At 32.5% G+C, this 21,416-nt stretch overlaps 1 protein-coding gene across 8 annotated transcripts in view; it reads left to right on the top strand.

Annotated features, from left to right (window-relative positions):
* The window catches only part of LOC143240954 (sodium channel modifier 1-like), a 29,647-nt gene extending 19,313 nt beyond the window's left edge, over nt 1-10,334 (top strand). The window contains exons 6-9 of one of the 8 annotated variants that reach the window (XM_076484281.1): nt 2,511-2,616; nt 5,416-5,730; nt 7,587-7,696; nt 9,171-10,334. In XM_076484281.1, the coding sequence (XP_076340396.1) occupies nt 2,511-2,616; nt 5,416-5,730; nt 7,587-7,696; nt 9,171-9,200 (561 nt within the window). In that variant the 3' untranslated portion in view covers nt 9,201-10,334. Of the gene's footprint in view, nt 1-2,510; nt 2,617-5,415; nt 5,765-7,586; nt 7,697-8,186 lie in introns of all 8 variants that reach the window. The other 7 variants (XM_076484311.1, XM_076484315.1, XM_076484272.1 and 4 more) reach the window with 7 other exon arrangements.
* Nucleotides 10,335-21,416: the final 11,082 nt, after the last annotated feature.

Below are 21,416 nucleotides of genomic sequence, written 5' to 3'. Positions count from 1 at the left end.
ACCTGTCCCACTTCTTCATCTGGTTGTTTGTTCAGGGTTTGTCTGTTTTAACTGTTGTTCTTTTTTAGGGCCACCCTGCAAACACCTTCCTTTCTTCCACTTTCAGAATACCTTCTCTTTTCTGGTTATTTTTTTCTGATATTTATGCTATTTATTTTTCCTGTGTTCTTAACCATTTCTCATGTGTTATCCACTCTAGATCAGGACATGAGTTGCATGGGAAAGTTGTTTGACCTGTTCTCCTATTGCTTTCACTTCCTTTTCCTATCTATTCTTTCACTTGGATCTGGATTGTCTACTTTTGTTACATGCTATGTTATATGGCTTGTGCTGCCTCCTTTCTTGTTCCAATGAATTCTTCCTCTGTATTCCATGATCTTTCTATCTATTGTGCTCCACTGGGTGGGTTTGTCAACTCATATAACTGGCATATTCTGACACACCCATGGATGGCCACCCTCTCTATCTTGTTTCTTCACACCAAATTTGCCATCTAACTATGTTTTTAGCTGCTTGCAGCCTCTCTTTTGGAAGAGATCATTCAGGTTCGTATGTGGACTTTCATATTCCCAGTACTTTCATCACTCTCTTTCCTGTACATCATAGTCACACGTGCAACTCTATGTTGTTATGTTTCATATTATACCATATGCTGAATCCAAGGTGCCTCTCGTAGATGTTTTTCACCTGAGTAGAATGCACTTGTTCACTAAATAAATTTTCTTTTATGCAAAGATGTTCCACTGGATTTTTTTCTGCCCAGATGAACTGCACGTGACATACTCAGTAATTTCTCAAGGCATTTCCTTCAGATGTTTTTGGACATGCTGACTGCACTTGTGAATTGCACAATCTGTTATATACAATATATAAGCAAAATACTATCCAAGGCACTTACACTGGAAGTGTGCTGCCTGGATGGACCACACTTGACATAATTTGATGGATACCAAGTGTTTACCCTGGATGTTTTTTGCCCAGGCAAACCACACTTGTTGATTTTATAATCTTATGCAAGATGTTTCCACAGTTGTTTTTGACTGGATGGACCAGATTTCGTATAATCTGACTTATCTCAAGACACTTCCCCAGGATGTTTTTTTGCCTATCCAACTGTAATTGTGTCATGTACTCGCACTTGTTACATATCTGAATATCTGATGTACTGTCTGTTGTCCACTGGTGGAATCAGATTACATGACATTGTGCCTGTCTCTTAAGTTCTGCCCTAAATGTCTTATTTGTTCATTAATGGGCAAAAAGCGTACTTGTTCTAAAGAAGTGCTATACATCACAGGTGTGTCTTTTATAATTGTGGCATGCCTTTTCTTTCAAGGCAATTATTTTTGCACCTCCACCGTTGTGATACGAGATTCTAGTTTTGGATAAAATTGTGAATGTGTTAAGTACTTTCCTTCCTCTCACCCACTTCTTGCTCTTCCTTCCCACTGGATTACTGCTGTTTTTTGCTTGTACTTGCCATTTATTGAAAGTGTACTTGGTATGTTTGTTGGAAGGTAAGGACACAATCAACACATGCTGTTGTAATTATGCAAAAATGAAGGGGTGTAAATGACTGGTGCACTGTGGAAAAGAATTTGAGCAGTTCTCAGAAAGCAACTCAAGGTTGAGGGAGCTTTGAGTGAGAGGTGGTAGGTACTTATCAGAAGTACATTTTCGGTGTCAGAAAATGTTAACTTTTGTTTAAAACCTACTTGAATTCATGACAATTTCTGATTGTGGTTTTTTGGGATAATTCAGTTACTGTTTAAGTGAATTTAAATTCAGTTTATCAAATATAAATTTAATTCATTATGCTTCTCAAGATACTATGAAATGTTGTTTTCCTTTATCTATTCTAATACTTTGGCTGGTAGAAGTACCGTGGTTACAGGCTGTAAAGGGACATTTAATTAATGATTTATGATGTTATGAGTTCAATAATGCCTAGTTAATCTGTTCTGTTATCTTTCCTTTTTTAAACACTAATTGTGAAGAGAAAAATGTTTAATAGTAGAAGATAAAAACAAACTAACATGAGAACATTTTGGTCTCAAAATGTAATAAAACATTTATTCAGTAATGTATTGTATGAAGATGAGAACTTGAGGCTTATGGCCATTTTTGCTAATTTTACATTTTTGGTGTATTAGTTTGTCATCATTATGACATCAGAAGTTATGTGTTGAAATGTGGAATGTATGAGACAACTGTGAGGTTCAAGATTTTATATATATAGATTACTGTGTAAATGTTTTATTTTATCACTGAAAGTTAGAATGATAATGGTTTAAAAGTTATAAACAGTATTGTGTACAGTTGTTTTCTTTGTCAGCTGTGCTATTTATAACTTTTAAACCATTATCATTTAATTTTCATGATTTAGAATAGTTGTATTAGGTCTAGAGATAGTGTTAAGTGAGCATATATATAGATTTCAACAATTTATTTTATATTATATTACTTATAGACATGTTTTTCAATATGTAATGCTTTTATTTTTTACTTAGAAGGTGAAGGAAAAATCATCCTACCATAAATTATTAAAGAAAAAACCTTACAGCAGCTGTCAAAGAAAGCTCAAGATCTCTATTGAGAGCAAGAACAAAGAGCCTAGTAGGTAACTTTCTCAGTTTGTGGTTTGTAACTTCTGAAATTAGGTACATGTGTATTTATGTGTGTATGCTAAGAAAAAACCTTACAGCAGCTGTCAAAGAAAGCTCAAGATCTCTATTGAGAACAAGAACAAAGAGCCAAGTAAGTAACTTTCTCAGTTTGTGGTTTGTAACTTCTGAAATTAGGTACATGTGTATTTATGTGTGTATACTGTCCTATCCATTGTTGAATACAGTGTGTATCCTGCATATTAATACTTAAATCAGTGTCAAAATGAAGCACTTAATCTTACAAGTGTATTAAAACAACAAACAAAAAGTTATAGAAGGTTGAACAGTGAATTTATTTTGTATATTCTTAGTTGAAGGAAAAAAATGAATATTTCACATGCAGTTGTATGGGAATAGTTAAATGCTAATTTAATTGGGCAATATGTTGCAAATTGCTTATTAAATATAGGAATACACTTAAATATACGAAAAACTAAAAGTATATAAATTTTTTTATGTTGCCAAACTAATTAAACACTATATTTTGAGTAGTATTTGAGGATACTTATTAAGAAATGTAGTTAATTAATAAAATATGAACTTAAATTCAACACTTTTCATTGTTACACTTAAATTGTTTGTGTGAGTTATATTTAAAGAAATTTAGAATGTCACCATGTCCAATAATGCTTTGTCTGATGACTTTGATTCTTACCAATAATCCAGTATCATAGTCCATATGCTACATCTTCTGCAGTGGTTAAACATGAGATAAGACTGGAAATCTTGCTTTTGTAAACCCATACCTTGCTGCTTCTTGATTATGTTACATGCTATTGCTTTGGACATGCAAATTATTACCACTGATTATCTTGTTTATGAATTTCCACTTGTTATATGACATTACACTTGTCTTACCATGGCCGAGATACAATATGTTACAGCTTGCTTTCTGAATGGTAACAGTTTCTGAAGTTGATCTTTATTTACTTTCTTTAAATGCTGTTAATTAACTGCAAAGGACATCCCACATTTTGGACATTTTAATAAGTGCCAAACCTTGATACATTTATAATATGAATATTTTGCAGTAGTAAGATCTATTATATACCCTTGCCAAATCAATTAATTTTTTTTGTAGCATCGAACTACTTTTGAAATGCCAATGTTAAAATTTAGTTCTGATATGTGGTGGTCCATTGCAACTGTTGTATGTATATATCATCTGTGGTTATGATGTAAGTTGCTGATTTGGATATTTAAAGTCATATTAATACAATCAATTATCTGCATTGGTTAATAGACTGAAGTATTTAACTTTTACTTTTCATTCCTGTGTTATTGAATGGATTAATTATTTCAGTATTACAAATGATAACTTGTCACCTAATTTATTTTATAGACAGCTGCTCAAGATAGAATTTTATCAATCTTGTGACATCTTGCTTGAGTTCTTCTGTGTTCATTATCTAACTCTTAGTTTTTCCTAAGTACAAGGTACAGCATGGATAGAAATCATGAGCAAATTAATGTGGAGACAATGTGTTTTCCACTAGTTTCTTTATGGCTGTACATAGGAGTAAGCTCTCAGCAGTGCTGATTAGTGATGTCAAGAAAACCCACTTGTAGAGAAATATATATGCAAAAATATATTTTGGGTTGAAAAATATTTTACATAGAAGAGCGAACGACGTTTTGACCAGTATTTTTTTGTGTAAATTGAATTGAGGATGGTTGTTGTGGACTGCTTCTGCTTTTTGTTACATCTGCTACTGAAGATGAATGAAGATTGTTTTCACCACTGTATGCATGTTTGTCAGCAGAATTCTCTAAAATGAATGCATTTGAAGGAAAGTTGGAACACATTTCAAGTATGACCCAACTTAGAAGTGGTTAGTTTTTTGGAGGGTCAAGGTCATAAAAAAACATTTTACTCCATAACTCAGTCAAAAATTGTGATTTTGATGAGATTGGTGGATACATCCATCGAATATTATTCCTCATTGTTCTGCTAAAATAGTCTGCATCCATTGATAATGACAGACATACAGACACATTTTTAAATTTTTTTGAGAGCCATGTATGATCAACACTGCATGGTGAAGGTGTATGTCCTTTGCTGAAGAGATCCTCTAGTTTGGTATGTTTTGAGCTCCATGCTGAATTCTTCAGGTCTTATGAATTGGGTTTTTTTTCTCATTGACAAGAAACAACACTTAAAATTTAGGAAATTAAGTTTTAAGAATACAAATGGAAAAATCAAGTCTTAACAAAATTGAACTTGGATCTACTTAAAACAATGTAGTTGGAAGTTTAATGTCTTTAATGAGGAATGTTTAGTGTGTTTAGTCAAAAGTTTTATGTATGTGTATTCAAAAGTTCTTAGTGTATTTAGTAAGAAATAACAAGACAGTTTTTTTTTATGTTTTGCCATCTTATTTACTTTTTTCAACTGTTTGGATGAGAACTTTTTTAAAGATGAATTTAAAATCATTAATTAAAACAATGCTTTATAATGTAAGAAATTCAAACTTGATACAAATGATATTTTTTAACATGTATTAAAATATTGCATTATTAATTTTTCAGGTTCTTGATTTATTTTATTTTAAATATCTTCAGTTTTTGTGTCATTGGACAGTTGTTTCTTCACTGTATTTAACTGTGGAAAACCTGATTTGATATTTTTGGTTTCATCTTTTATCAAAGTTGTATCACAAAGTAGTACCATGTCCTACATAAGAACAATGCTGTTTTTTTGGGGGGACTGCTATAAAATAACTTGTTTTTTATTGTGACATTTCTAAAGGTTCTTTGCCAGCTGATGAGTCAACTCCAGCAACATGTGATAACGTAGAACCTAAAAGACCTTCAGATGGACCATCTGTGAATTTGTTGGTAAGAACTTACATGAAGAACCTTCAAAAGAAAAGGGATTTTTCTAAAGTGGTACACCAGTCCAGGAACAACTGTGTTCAACCAGTTCAGGCTCTATGGAAAGAACCTCAAACTTCAAGGACAGATTCAAAGCACGAAAGTAATAAACCTGATGAAAATGCTTCAACACCATCAACAAAACAGATGGAAGAAATGAATCTTGCAAATCCTGTTCTGGAGGAGAAACGTAAAAAAACTGAATACTACTTGAAACTCCGAGAGTTAGTTTTTCCATCTCATTTAACTACTATTGAAATGATACAATGACATGCTGTAGATTGTTTTATTTACATAATGTATATTGTTTATTTGGATTGTACACATGCACATATTCTTACCATATAATCTGTCCGTGAATGTAACCACTCTACTCTTTCAACCTAAATGGATAATGTTTTTTTCTTTAATGAATATTATGTTTTTTTACCACAATTTTTAAAGTAAGTTTGAATGGTATGCTTGTTTTTATTGTTTATTATTAACAATAATGACACCTATGAAGGTTAGTTTTGCCCATTACTAGCTCAGTATATATGTTTAGGAATAATCTGAGTTTCCTAACCTAGCAAAACCTTTGAATGCAATTTGTTTTGTGACTAAAATAATTCATAGTAGTGAGACATTCAACTGATGAATAAATGAAATTTGTTAATTCTAGTCTTTAGACATTGCTTGATTTTATATTACATATCTCAAGTCTGTTTCTTAAAATTATCTTAAGTAATCTTTTGATTACTTTTTATTTATGGTATGTAGAGAGTTAGCTTAGTTATTAGAAGTTATATATGATAATATTATAAGTGTTGATAGATTTGACTATATGCAGACAAGTTTGGTATTTGAGGCAAATTTGGAAAGTTCCACCTTATTACTACTGTATTAGTGTTATTATCGTTTGAAGTTCATTATACTATATATATTTGTATTAAAATTTGTGATGATCTATAAGTAGTGAAACTCACTTGATGAATTACTATTGAATCTCAAAAATTGATTTTACAAAATCTACCATAATTTGGTAACAGATTTAAACAGGAGAAAATATGTTAGATTAATTTCTCATATGAAGTTTTGCATAAGTTTAGTATTTGGTTTGTTTCAAACAATTCTGTGAAATTCCCAAAATGTTTTAGTGCTGATGAAAAGGCTACTTTTGTTCAGGACTGCTCCATTTTGACATTGATTTGCACTCAGAAAACTACGATAAATTGTCATCGGTTTCTTATGACTTGTTGGTGTTGAATTATTTAAAACAATTGAAGTGTTTACAATGAGAAAAACAAAGTATCTTATTTTATTACTTCTTCTGCTTCAGTTTTTTTAGTGATTAGATTCTAACATTTTTGGACAGAATCTATTTTTTCTGATTGTTTTAACATCAACATGAACCCCATGATGACTAAATCCACAAATTTTGTATTTTCTGCAAACATAACACTTGCAACTGATATGGATGTTCTATAAGTAAGTATTTTGCTAGAAACAGTGGATGTTCACTAGACTTGACAAATAGGAGGAAGAATTAATTTCCAAATAAAAACTTTCTACATGAGATGGATCAACTAGCACAAAATTTATATTGTTTAAAATCTCTAAAGCTAAACTGTTATTGATAGTCAAATTTATGATTTATTATATTATTCTGGATCGTGGCCAAACCACTTAAGTTCTGTACAACCAACTGCAGGAAACTAAGCTTATTTAACCTAAGTTGGGTGAGATATAGTTGTAAGTAGTGTACAAACTATATGAAACATAAGAAATAGGTAAAGTATATTGTAGGACAGAAATGATTCTAAATTTAGATGGTTTAAGTAATTACTTTATGATTAAGTAAACAATATCATTTAATATTTACCGTTTTTTTTGTAACACTAGTAGGGTTAAAAACAAATGTAGTACTTTAGTACTGAATTGTTTATGTAAGTGACTAAAATATAAGGTATTGCTTTGTAAAATAAAGTAAAACAGAGATTAGTGGACAAGTTCACTTACATTTTATAGATGGACAAAATGATTAAGAAATATTTTAATAACTTGTAGGTCAGGGTGGAAAAAAGATTGGGTTGGATGTTGGGTCAAGGATGAAGTGGCTGAATTTGATAGTGATGAAGAAGAACCTTCAGACTTCAGTGGATGACCTTAACTGTATGGTTAGTAAAATTATATATGTATATATAAGCAATAAATTATTTTTCTGTTTTAATAGTTTAGTATGTGTACCAAAGAAAAAGGTAATAAAATCTAAATTACAGCACAAACCTTGACATAGCAATAAGTTAAGTATGACTGATGGTGCTTCCTTTGGTTTACAGTGTGACATCAGAAATTTGCATTATTTTGTCACATTTAACTATTTTATTCTAACATTTCAACAGATACAAATAAATATTGCATATAATGAAATTGCTAACTCTACTACATCAAACTCATCTCCTCACATTGATTTTATCATTCTCAAGCCTATAATATCCAACCAGATATTGAATATTAAATGTGTGGAATCTGTTTTACACAAATCATCAGGTCTAAGAAGTGAAGCTATATAATCTAACCATTATACATATGAAATAGGCATAAGGATAATACCTATTACTTTGGAGTTAAAAACCAAGCTTAATGTGTGCATTTGTTTTTTGTTAGGGAACAAATCACCACCTTATTGTTTTAAGAAAGGATGCAAAAAACAGTATGCTGTGCCTCAGTACTTTCATCAATGTAGAGTGATAGTGTGAATATGGTGTGTTTATTGTAATACAGATCATCAGATGTACTATAATGTGATGAAATATAGTTTACATTCTGTGTTATACTGTTGTTGCTGTGTAAAGGTTTCATCAAAATCTGTTTAGAATGAAATCAATTTCCTCTGCTGTTATTGGTATATGATTTAGTGACTTGTTAAATATCGTGTTTCTCCGAAAATAATACAGGGCTTATATTAATTTTCACTCCAAAATATGACACTAGGGCTTATTTTCGGGGGATGTCTTATTTTGATATATTAAAAAAATGAAGTTACAAAGTAAAACTATTAAACTAACCATTTAAAATAAACTATTATTAAACTATTAAACTAACTGATTAATACTTAAACAAACTAATTAACTAACTATTAAACTAATTAATAAATTAATTTTTTTGTATTTCTTTCCTCTTCCTGCCACTCTTAACTAGGGCTTATTTTAAGGGTAGGGCTTATATTAAAACTATCCCTAAAAATCACACTAGGTCTTATTTTATGGGTAGGTCTTATTATCGGAGAAACACGGTAGCAGCTTTTACGTTTTTATTCACATTTATATTAAAATGTTTGAATCCAGGTGTAACCACATTTTGTAGTATGTGATATGACTAGCTGTGTGAAAAAAGGATAAATTTTGACTTTTCATCTTTTGTACAGTTTGATCAGTGAGATGTGTAGCATTTTTCAACTTTCATACGTGGTTCTGCCAGTTTATTTCAGAATATGTGTAGGATTGTGCTGTGTTACAGACCTGGAGTTATCAAACTTCTGTTATACTTTTCACCAATATACTTTTTATAATATGCAGATAATAAAAGAAAAATATTGTATATTATTTGAAATTAATATTTTCTTTATTCACATGGTATTTCACAAGAAAGAAGAGACCTGAGTTGAAAATTTGCAAGTGACTTAAATGCTAAAGTTCAAGTGTTAGGTTGTCTAGGTCTCAACTATAATAGTTGAACCTGCATGAATTGTATCTTGATCTTATGACTTTCTAATATATGTCTTCATATTTTATGTAATGTAAGTTGGGAAAAAAAAACTTCAGGAAAAATGGACTGCAAAACTTACAGTTCTGTACTCAGAACTATACAGATGCCTTATGACTTTACAGTTAACATTTGTAAAGCCACATGTAAAATTATAGCCTAGCTCCCACTAGTTGTTTTCAGACTGTTACAGAATAGCAGCAAAAACTGTATTACTAGTGTAAAGTCACACACATCCTGAATATTTTTTGTAATGTAAAATAAATGTGGGCTTATTTTTATCAAAATTCTTTACTCTTTAGAAAAAATATTATGATTATATTTCTGATGAATATTAATTTTGTATCAAGAATTTCTGGTAGCAAAATGTCCCCAATAGTCTATGAATGTATTTAAACACTTATTTAAACTTTTTTAGAAGTTCAAACAGAAAAGGTTATTAAAGTTGTTTTTTTTCTCAGAACAAATTACTAATAAACATGTTGCAGTTAGATCAGTATAATGATATAAAATTAATCATTGTGTGATATAAACTGTTTTAAAACTAGGAAATAATTTGGAATATTTTAATTTAGAAAAAAAAAAATTCTGAAACCACAGAATATTTCTTCCATTGACATGAACTTGGTTGTATGAGAGTTTTTAACAAATGAAATCTTTTGTAAGAAGTTAATTTAAAAATGATGGACTGGCTTGTAAAGATCAAATGTAGCTTACTCTTGTTAAAAGAAGCAATTCATTTTATTCTTGTAAATTACTCATAACTCTAAACTACCTTGTTGATTTTAATGCTTATTAAAAACATTGCAAGGAATCTGGCAACTGTTTAAAGAAAATTGATTTTTAATATTCTCAAAATAATTCATGTAAGTAAAAAAATGTTGAACTGTGACAAACATTATGAAACCTGCTTTCTAAATACATCAACTTCAAAATGTTAGAAAGTGCCAATACAAAATATGTGTAACTTTTACTTTAAGCAGCTTATTTCTAATTCAAATTAGATTTCCTTATCTTATTTATTCAAAACAATAAAAATTAAGAACAACAGATAAGAGTTTTCTCTTTTTTGGAAAGACTGATGGTTTTGTAACACAAATATTATAATCTCCTCAGTTAGGTCAATTGTAAGTTTATGGGCTTACAGTGCTAAAATCAAAAGTTTAGTTCTCTATGGTGGACAGAATGCAAGTAGTCCATTGCAAAGCTTTGCACTTTTAAACAAAAACAACAAATGTTATAGCCCAAAGTTTCTAGATGCCTTTGGTTTGTGTCGGGTGCATACTAAGTTGAAATTACAAAGCTGCATTATGACCTGAAAGATTGTTATACCTTAATTATTTTACTTTTTATGCAGGGGTGTTACAAAATTCAAAAACTTTTAAATATGTCTTGGATGTACTGTACACACATTTCAAAAAGAAAAACAATTCTAAAAGTATGCTTGGGTAAAACCTATACGAACTATGAAAAACTTATGAAATTGAAAAAACAAACTGATTGGTAATGCATGAACTCTAATAAGAGATTTTTAGGATGTTAAAGTTTTCCACATTTTGTGTCTTGTACAAAATTAAGAATGCATTAATTTTATTAAAAATCTCACCTCGTCTTTTGCTTTTTCCAATTAATATCTAAAACTTTAGATTGTAATATATCTAAAACAGTAGGGGTTTCAATATGAAAGTATTTCTGAATCCCAGTGTAATATAGTATCTAAAAATCTAGGGGTTTCAATGTGAAAGTTTTCTGAATCCCAGTGTAATATAATATCTAAATAAGTAGGGGTTTCAATGTGGAAGTTTTTCTGAATTCCAGTGTAATATAATATCTAAACAAGTAGGGGTTTCAGTGTAAAAGTTTTTCTGAATCCCAGTGTAATATAATATCTAAAAAAGTAGGGGTTTCAGTGTGAAAGTTTTTCTGAATCCCAGGATTCAAAATCTTATTTATTTACATTATATTTTGTCTTAATCAAATGTACTTAAACTGCATTTTTTATGTAACTTACAGTACTGTGTAAAAGTGATAAGAGTTTTAAAAATTAGATTTCAGGCTACTGTTAATGAACAAAGGAAGGTAAATTATAAGTGAAACATCAATATTTTATCATTATTCATATTTAGAATAATTATAATGTGATGGTCAATCCCACTATTCATTGGTAAAAGATTAGCCTAAGAGTTAGCAGTTGCTGGTGGTGACTAACTGCCTTCCCTCTAGTCTTACACTGCTAAATTAGGGACAGGTAGTACAGATAACACTCGTGTAGCTTTGCCCAAAATTCAAAAACAAAAAACATTTAGTTTATGTTGTCCCAGCCTAATTTAAGGTTTTAGGTGAACAGATTATATGTAGCTCTGAGTTAGATTAAATTTGTTTTCAGGATGTTCTGTATGGGCAAAGTTAATGCAGGTTCTTCTGTGTGACCAATACACTAAATAATTTATTTGTTATATGAACTTTACACATGCAGAGTTAGAGGAAAGTTTCTTATGTTTATATCTAATTCAGGTGTATATCTCTTGTATGTGGCCAGTTCACTATATAATTCTGTTATTGTAACATCAGCCACATTGTACATATGCAGGTACAGACAAAGAAAAGATCCTTGTAGTCAGAGCTAGTGCAGGTGTATCTTCTGTATGTGGCAAATATGCTAAATAATTGCACTGTCATAACATTTGACACTGGACATAGGAGGAGATAAACAGAATCATTCCTTTTGGTGAAAGCTAGTACAGGTGTATATTCTTTATGTGGTCAGTACGTTAAATAATTACATTGTTCCAACATTTTGCATGTTGTACATAGAGAGAGGTAAGTATAAAACATTTAATTTCCTCCTCTTTGATAGAGTGTTACCTGGTGACATGAGTAAGGTGTGGCCTTCTGGGAAGGCTGTAGCTTGAATGTAAATAAAACTTAGCTATGATCACCATTTAGTGCCTATGTACAAACGTTTAGAGCTTTCTGGTTTCCAGTTGCTTTATTTCTTTGATAGAATCTGTATAAAAAGTTTAAAAAAAGAAAACAGACTCACACACTTCTTTAAACTTTTATTATCAAATAAACAAGCTGGCGTTTGGTGTCTCTAAAATTGTTGTTTTGCGAACATACTACCTATTTGTTGGTGTCAGATTTACCTGAGAATACCACATGCTTGTGTGTATAGTTGAGGCTATAAATAAGAAAATGCGAAAGATAACCTAGGTAGTCCATATAAACCTCACCGTATTAATCCTGTTTAAACCTGAAGACTAGTAAACTTCTGTTAAACATTTAAAGAACCAAAGACTTAACGAAGTATTAAATAAATCCCAACCTTCACTTTGCCTCCATACTTACTTTTCAGTAACTGGACATTGGGCACTTTACCAGTGAAAGTGGAATCTCGAGGCAACCTGGTAACACATTGGGCACTACCAGTGAAAGTTACTTTTCGAGCACTCCCTGGACATTGGGCACTTTACCAGTGAAAGTGAATCCCAACCTTCACTTTGCCTCCATACTTACTTTTCAGTAACTGGACATTGGGCACTTTACCAGTGAAAGTGAATCTCAACCTTCACTTTGCCTCCATACTTACTTTTCAGTAACCGGACATTGGGCACTTTACCAGTGAAAGTGGGTTTCTCGAGGCACTCCCGTTTTCCTTTACACCAACTCTTAGCATATCATTTGTAAGTTCTCGCCACCCTGAAGGACCCTACATCAAACATCGGCCATTTAATTGTTTAATAAATATCTCCTTCGCTGATTCTTAATCATTTAAAGTCTTCAACATTGTTTATATTTATCCACAGAGTAGTCCTCCATAACAACTAACCACGAACTGGACAAAGGAGGATTGTTTATTTAATCTTCGAGTGCCCTTGGTGATTAAATTGGAAACTATTTTACATCAAAACAACCGCCAAAAGGAAAGGAAAAGATAACCTAGGTCGAAAGAAGTGTGAATGTTCACACTTGTATAACTAAAAGACTTGTGATTTGGAGGTTCACCTCTTTTAACAGTCTGACTATTGGAGTTTCAAAATTTATCTAAACTCTTAGGAAAATTGAAAGAAGATTAGTATTTTACGTCGCTATTAAGATGACGAGTTCGAATCCCATCATTAGACAAATCAAACCTCAGTAGTTAATTTATTAAATATGATATATATTTTAAAATATTACGAATACCAATGTGTATATTGGTCACTACTCCCAGGTGTCGTAGTTTCCGCAAAAAATAGTGATAATAGAAATATTAAACTACAATGGCGTAATCTTACAATAGTTTATCTCCGTGCGAAAGATAAACAAACGTGATTAGATGTGGAAATTTTATACGCTTTTGTTTCCAAGGTATGCAAGACATGATAAGTTATCAGAATGAGTCACTTTGAGGGGCAAATTAGAAATTTATATCTTACCACCAAAGTTTTTTTTTTTTTGCTATTAAAAGAACCGCCAAAATAACGTAAATAATAACAGCGCAGCGACAGCGTAATACAAAGAAAGCCTTATGACTGGTTCTTTGCGCCTCAGTTGCTATATATTTACGTGTCTAATCTACGTACGTAAGATGTGTAAATAAGAAAATCGGTATACATGAAAGGGTTTTGATATTGAAAGGTGTCTTTTATTTTTTATACTTTGTCATGTTTGTCGGCAATCTAAACTTTTACATCATGCACGCATTAATGCTTGTTAAAAACCAAAACTATGATATTCTATACTCCATAATGATTTTCGGAGATCTAAATTATTACGTTATGTTTTCTTTCATGTTTGTCGAGAACGAAACTAATAGATTAGGCGATCTAATTCTTATAAGGAGTCCAAAATATATTATGTATTCCATCAGTTTGTCGCGAATATAAACTTACATTATGTATTCTATCAGGTTGTCGCGAGTATAAACTGTTACATTTAGTATTCTCTCATGCTTGTCGGCCCGGCATGGCCAAGCGCGTTAAGGCGTGCGACTCGTGATCCGAGGGTCGCGGGTTCGCATCCCGTTGCGATAAACATGCTCGCCCTTTCAGCCGTGAGGGCGTTATAATGTGACGGTCAATCCCACTATTCGTTGGTAAAGAGTAGCCCAAGAGTTGGTGGTGGGTGGTGATGACTAGCTGCCTTCCCTCTATCTTACACTGCTAAATTAGGGACGGCTAGCACAGATAGCCCTCGAGTAGCTTTGTGCGAAATTCCAAAAAAAACTCTCATGCTTGTCAGAAATCTAAACTGTAACATTTAGTTCTCTCTCATGCTTGTCAGAAATTTAAACTGTTAACATTTAGTTCCCTCTCATGCTTGTCAGAAATCTAAACTGTTAACATTTAGTACTCTCTCATGCTTGTCAGAAATCTAAACTGTTAACATTTAGTTCTCTCTCATGCTTGTTAGAAATCTAAACTGTTAACATTTAGTACTCTCTCATGCTTGTCAGAAATCTAAACTGTTAACATTTAGTACTCTCTCATGCTTGTCGGGAATCTAAATTTGCGTTACGCAATCTATCAAGAATGACTTTAAGTATATAACGACTTAAAAAAGTATCCTAACTAATAAAATGTTTTCTTTAGGAAGCCTAATTTACTCTTCGTAAATCTTATTTTACAGTATTTATATGATATTTTAAACCAGTTTTTTTCGCCATTGACCATATGTGATGAAATATAGCGTCAAATAATGACATGACTTAATGTGTGAAAAAACGAGGGTATTATTAACTTTAAGATAATTCCTTTATGCCATATTCTCTTAAACACTTTACATGAACAGAAATAAACATGACTTAATAGAATGGGCGCGGCTAGATATGGAACTATTACAGCTTAAGTCTATAATACTATATTTAAAATAAACAGTTAAAACTTGCTGCATATTTTGAATTCAGATAAACTGTACGTGTAATTTTCGAAAACTGGAGAATTATCGTTTATATATTGTGTAGTCTAAAACGTCTCGAAAAAAATTGCACAGGACTGCAAATTTAAACTTCATAAAAGTTGTTTTGGTTTTAATAAATGATTTTCCTTTATTAAGCTAGAGATTTCGCAAATGTGTTTTTCTTCGTATAACTTAAGGATTTTTACAAATCTGGAAGGATAAAACTGTTACTTAGATCAAATTATTGTTTCGTTTACCACAGTTAACATTTTTTAACATTATGTTTGGTTTCTACAATGATGTATAAAACCCACAGGTTGAGGTTGCCTTAGAGAAATATATAGTCAGGATTTGTTAAAAATTTGAGCATAACAAAATGTGACCCAATTTCAATGGAAGTTATTTACTTATGTAAAAGTACATATGACATTTTGTAAACGGTCTATACGGGATGAGAATAAAATGGATATCACTTACGGAATCAGCGAACATGAATTACTGAAATACCTTAAAATTTCACTATAAACTATCGCAGGCCTGCGTTATCAGTAAGTCTTGGTGCTTATATTGCTAACATTCAGGGTTCGATCCATGCGGTGAGCAAATTGCCCACTGTACATTTTCGCTGAACAACAAACTATGTAAAGTTCGTGTATTTAAAATGTTGATTATTTAATCCTACTGTAATTTCTTAGCTACGTTCAGAACTTAAGTTTGTCTGTCTCATGTATTGGTTGTTATATGAAATTGGTACTACGTCTGAAAAAACAAAGATTACATTTCTAGTTAACAAAGTCATTTCCGAGAAGATTCTGTTTTAAAATATTGTCATGACACGTTGTTTTGAGCATGCTCTTTGGATGAAATCTGTAGTCACAAGGATCGTGCTTTATATATACAAGTCTTTCACGGCTGAACGAAAATACTTGTAACGAATGTTTAAGATAGAACTTTTATTGCATTATCTTTTGCAGAACGTGGTCCAGTAGTTATGGTGACTGGACCGTAATTTGAAGCTGGAAGTGCGTTATCAGTTCAAAAGCAGGGACGTTTGTTTACATATAGTTCCTGTGTAGCTTTGCGCGAAATTCTGATACAAACATATGAGCCAACACTATCACTTAGCACTTATTATAAAATAAAGGTAAATACGTAAAACAACTCATGCAATGATATACCCTATACGGCTGATAACAACTGATTCGTGAGAGTTTGTAAACTCACTAAAGGTATCAAGGAAATATGATTAATACATACATACTCTATACGAAAATACGTTTGATTTAATTAACATAATGACTGTTCTTCCTTATATTTTTCCCCCAGTGGCACAGCAGCATGACTGCGGACACATAGCCGCTAAAAACCGGTTTTTGACACCCGTGGTGGGCAGAGCACAGATAATGCAGTGTGTAACTTTGTGCTTGATTATAAACAAACAAAACAAATTCTCGTTTTTACGACTAGTAGTGGTTTCGATGCTGGAATGCGAGTCAGAATATCCAGTATTCTAGCCGTAATATTTTGCTGGAACACGTTCAGTTTTTTCAATTATGGGCGCTTTTCAACTGGATAGTCAATGCAATTATTCCGTCAAGAGTATCCGCATAGGTTGTGGTCGCCAGTAACCGGTAATATTCCTTCTAGCCAGCAGATTTAATTTAGGGATAGCTATGCTTGAACTTCGGAGATTTCCAATGTGGCAGTTCATTTAATGTGTCACATGAGGTGTTTTCAGGTTGAAGATACCACGTTTTAATTCTTACATTCACTTTAGATGACTGCTTTATAAAAATTTGCCCCTCGGTAGTTCAGCTGTAAGTCTGAAGATTTTCTATTGATAAAAATTGGGTTTCGATAACCATTTTGAGCAGAGGATGGATAGCCTATTATATATCTTTGCGCTTAATAACAAAAAAAAAAAACGTAACAACACCAAAAAACATGACTACGAAATTTAGGATCCCCCAACTGCCTGGAAAACAAACGCCTTTCACGTGATTTACTTAATGTGCTATTGTATAGAATATTTATTAATCATATACAAGTGATGTAAGGTAGATAAGGTGCTTATTATTTTATCCCAGTATTTAACAGAATATAATTATACACAGTAATGCTATGTTTATCTTCACTTTGGAGTTGTTACGAACTTCTACAAGATTACACGATTCTCAAAACTTGGTCAGACTGGGCCTACTATTTGGCACCTTTATTTGAATAATAGACAAGTTTTAGGCAAACATTGTGCTGCCCCAAGGGACAGCCACTAGCGCCCTGCTGCTCGTAATTGTTCTCGATATACTGAATAAGGAGCGCCGTAAGGTACCTTATGGGAATTGAAAGTGAGCAATAGTTATAAATACAAGTTAAAATGTGGCAGAATAGTTTTAAAAGATGGGGGCACACCTCTGTTTTTTACAGAGCTAAGACGCGTTTTCTTCATGCTTTCTTCTATGACTTGTAGACCAACTTACGGCAGTACTATCGATTTCATCTCTAATCCTTGACAGATTAACCCTCCACTACTCTACTCACCAGATCATTAATTAAATGTGAGGCAGGCATCGGCGCTAGTAAAACTAGGCTACTACGACGGGGTAGAATATTTCTACAACAGTTAAACTTTGATGATCTTAACTTCCTATTCAACCCATGGAACTCCAGTCCACAATTTCGTAAAACCTTCCGTGCAACAACTCTATCATTTTCTCAGTGTTTCTATGAAGTATTGTTTTTTCATTAAACCACCCCGAAATCCAAACTTCCATAGAATAACAACTGAATATTAAACTACGTGGAGTCCATCATTTACGATATAATACAGCTGGGAAGATATCTCACTTTATCAAAGTAGTCACAACATTACATTCAATCGCCAACCATCTATTTACCCATGCCCTTTCTTTCCATTTTGAGAAAATTCTCTGTCTCTATTTTTTGTCATTTGCTGGATCCACCACCAAATATATGTTCCAAGAAACAACCACTATGTCATCTTCATTCTCTAACTCTTCACCCATTCACCAGTTGGTCCAACCCCAAACCAAACTCCAATCATGAACCAAGTCACTCAAATATATATTCAAAATACACGATACATTTCCACCTTAACTGATAATGCCATCATAACTACCCAGTCTGCCCAAACGAAACCATACAATGGGACAAAAGCCATCAAAACCCTGTAACCTATTAAAACCACCGTCAACAATACCAATTTCTCTTCAAAGTCTTTGTTTTTACCCATTCCTTCAGCCCAAGATACCCGCTGGCCATTTGTAATCCAGTTCACTAAACGATTTACCGATCTGCACTAATGTCAAATCTTCCCTATCACTGAATGCCCAAACCAACAGGCCTCGTCTCCGTTTTCCTTTATCCATCACCCTTCATGTAGTTATGAAGAAGATACGCCCCTAGATAGTTCGTTCTCTGACTGAACCTCTTTCTTCAGTATTGTCTGCAACAAGTTGAATTTATTACCACACTAACATACCTTAATGCCTGTCACATATTCCTCCTCCTCCATCAATTTGTTTAACAACTTTAAAGTTTATGTGGACTCTGGTTAGGAAGATTATTTATTGCCTTAACAGTGAAAGTGTATTTTCTCTGGGCATTCACGTTTCTCCCACATTAATATCTTGGCATTGGATTTTCACCCCACCACCCTGACTGACTATAAGTTTTATCTCTGCCATTTATTAGGTTAACAAGGAAGTTCATATGTATTAAGTTAATGTATTCAAAGCTAAAAAAAATAAACGAACTCAAGTCTGTTTTATACCATTACATCGAGCGGGACAAAAAGAACGAAAGTTTCCGATCTTCCTCAGTTATTTTCCAACACTTATTGGAACAATCTAAATCGAAATTTTGTCAATATTTTGTTTAAAAGAAGAGGTTTGAGAGTGAATGTCAAAAAATGTAAGTTATGGTGAGTAGAAGAGGTAGGAAGAGGGGATAAAGATGCAAAAATCAAGCTACTGGAACAGGTAAAAGCCTTTGAGCACTTGGGAAGTATAATTTAAAATGAAGAAGGAAGTGACAAAGATGTAAGAGATAAAATCCAAGTGGGTTCGAGGAAATGGAAGGAAGAAGCTACAGTTATCTGTAGCAATAGGTTACTAAAGACACTGAGAAATATTGTATAAGACCATGACTAGACTGGTATTATTCTACAGAGGCAAGACATTGAAGGAGAAAGAAGAAGATTTGTAGTTAAGAATAGAAATGAGAATACTGAGATGATCTGTTCGGAATGTCACTGAAAGAAAATATAAGGAAGTTGCAGGAAGGGTAGGAGTTTGTGGAATAGAAGAAAAAAGTGAGATAAGCGAAACTGATGCGGTATGATCACGTGAAAGGAAGAGAAGAAGAACGATTTATAAGGTGAATATTGAAGTTGATAGTAGTCAGCAAGACAGTGAAGACCAGTAAGAGTTTGACCCAAAAAATATTAAGTACATTTTATCAGCAAAATTATTTTTCAGCATATGCAATTGATTATTGTGAACAGCAAACTAAAGATAATAGTTGCTTACATACAGCAACTGGATTGAAAAACACTTTGAGATGTGGAAAATAAGGTTACTTTAAACTACAAATATCATATTAAATTTGTTATGTATTGTAATTTATCTCGGACGAGTCTTTGGTTTATTATGTTACGTACGCTACATATTACGACTTCAAACAACCGGAAATTTAAATTTCGATATGTGTCAAATTTATGATTCTTCTCAACAAGATTGATACACACAATTTTCTTTTTTAATACAAATATATTTTTATATACAAACAATAATACAATTTATACTAACGATTATTACAAATAGTTGTTATAAATATTGGTTTATATACAAGGGTTTTACAAACTATATTGAGTCTTCTATCTGGTCTAGAACTGAATATTTTTTTCGATGGTTCAAGTCCACGACGAGCAAATTAATTTTCAGTTCATATGTTAATTATTACACCTCACTTAAGCTAGTGCTGTCTTTTCTTGGCTGGTCTCACAGTGGTTGTGAGCTAACTTTTTCCGGCGAAGATATTTAATGTCTTCATAGAAATAATAGTGTCCAAAGTAATCCACTGAGGTTAAATGGTTTGTAATGTTCGAAATTTATAAACGTTCTTGCTCAGATTCTGTAATTTTCCGATTAATAAGTGTTAAATACAATTAGAGCTTCCAAGGTTTATAGCATAACATCAAGTAATAATTGTCTCTCGGTGCGTTGGTATTATATACCAATCACACGAGATTCTCGAACTTTAAACAATGTTCGAAAACACAACAACGTTTTCGTAAAACAAATGTTGATTCTTGCTCTCGAAATTTTTTAACAAATTTAGAGAACAGGAGGGACTTAGGCAGTACACATCTAACAATATATGCCACATGCATCACATTATTAAAATAAATGTATAAGTGTAAATCCATTATGAATGAAAAAAATTGTACAAAACGTTTTTCGCCTCACAACAGTACAGTAGTTATTGATACTGCATTCGTCTTTGCATTGATGTATCTTGTCAAAACTCATATTTCCCTTTTCAGCATCAGAGTCACTTTCAAACTATTTTATTAATTTTATACCAAGTCTGGCTAGCTTTGTCAGGATTGCTCCAAAATATCTTCTGGTCGAACAGCAGAAAGTATACAGAGTATCCAGATAATTCGTCACAGACAATTTGTAGCATCTGTATTCGTCACAGTCATAATATCGATAGTTTGTTCCAAGTTTTATTTGAATTCAAGTTGGTTGGCATTTTTTCGCGTAAAGCAACTAAACCAATGGCTCTCAAACTGTGTGCCACGGCGCCCTTGAGCGTTGCGGGATATTTCAAATTTTAGAGGGAAACACAGCAACATCGTCATCTGTCGGACACCGCGCGAACTACTAACTCGAGGTAGTTCACAGTTTTAACATGAGATAATGCTACGTTCCTTTCGATAACATTCTCGAATGTTTGAGATATGTTTTGTTTACTTGTACTTTCGGCTACGCCAGTAACTTCTCGAACTTTTTCGTTTCTTAGATTTTGTGTATAAATAACTGTCGACTCTCCCGGTCCATCAGTAATTGAAATAACTACAGGGTGCTGTGATCAAGTGTCTGGGAGGTTTAGCGAAGTTCATTGAATTATTTTGTTGATTTTTAGTCCTTGTGAATAAAAATGGAAAGCTTTTTGAACATTAATAAGAAGAGTGGGAGTGAAGAAAAGGATGGCAAACAACTGACCAGT

This window comes from Tachypleus tridentatus, chromosome 2 (genome assembly GCF_004210375.1).
Source record: "Tachypleus tridentatus isolate NWPU-2018 chromosome 2, ASM421037v1, whole genome shotgun sequence".
NCBI lineage: Eukaryota > Metazoa > Arthropoda > Merostomata > Xiphosura > Limulidae > Tachypleus > Tachypleus tridentatus.
Note: the sequence above shows the minus strand (reverse complement) of the source record. Positions and strands in the feature narration are given on the sequence as shown.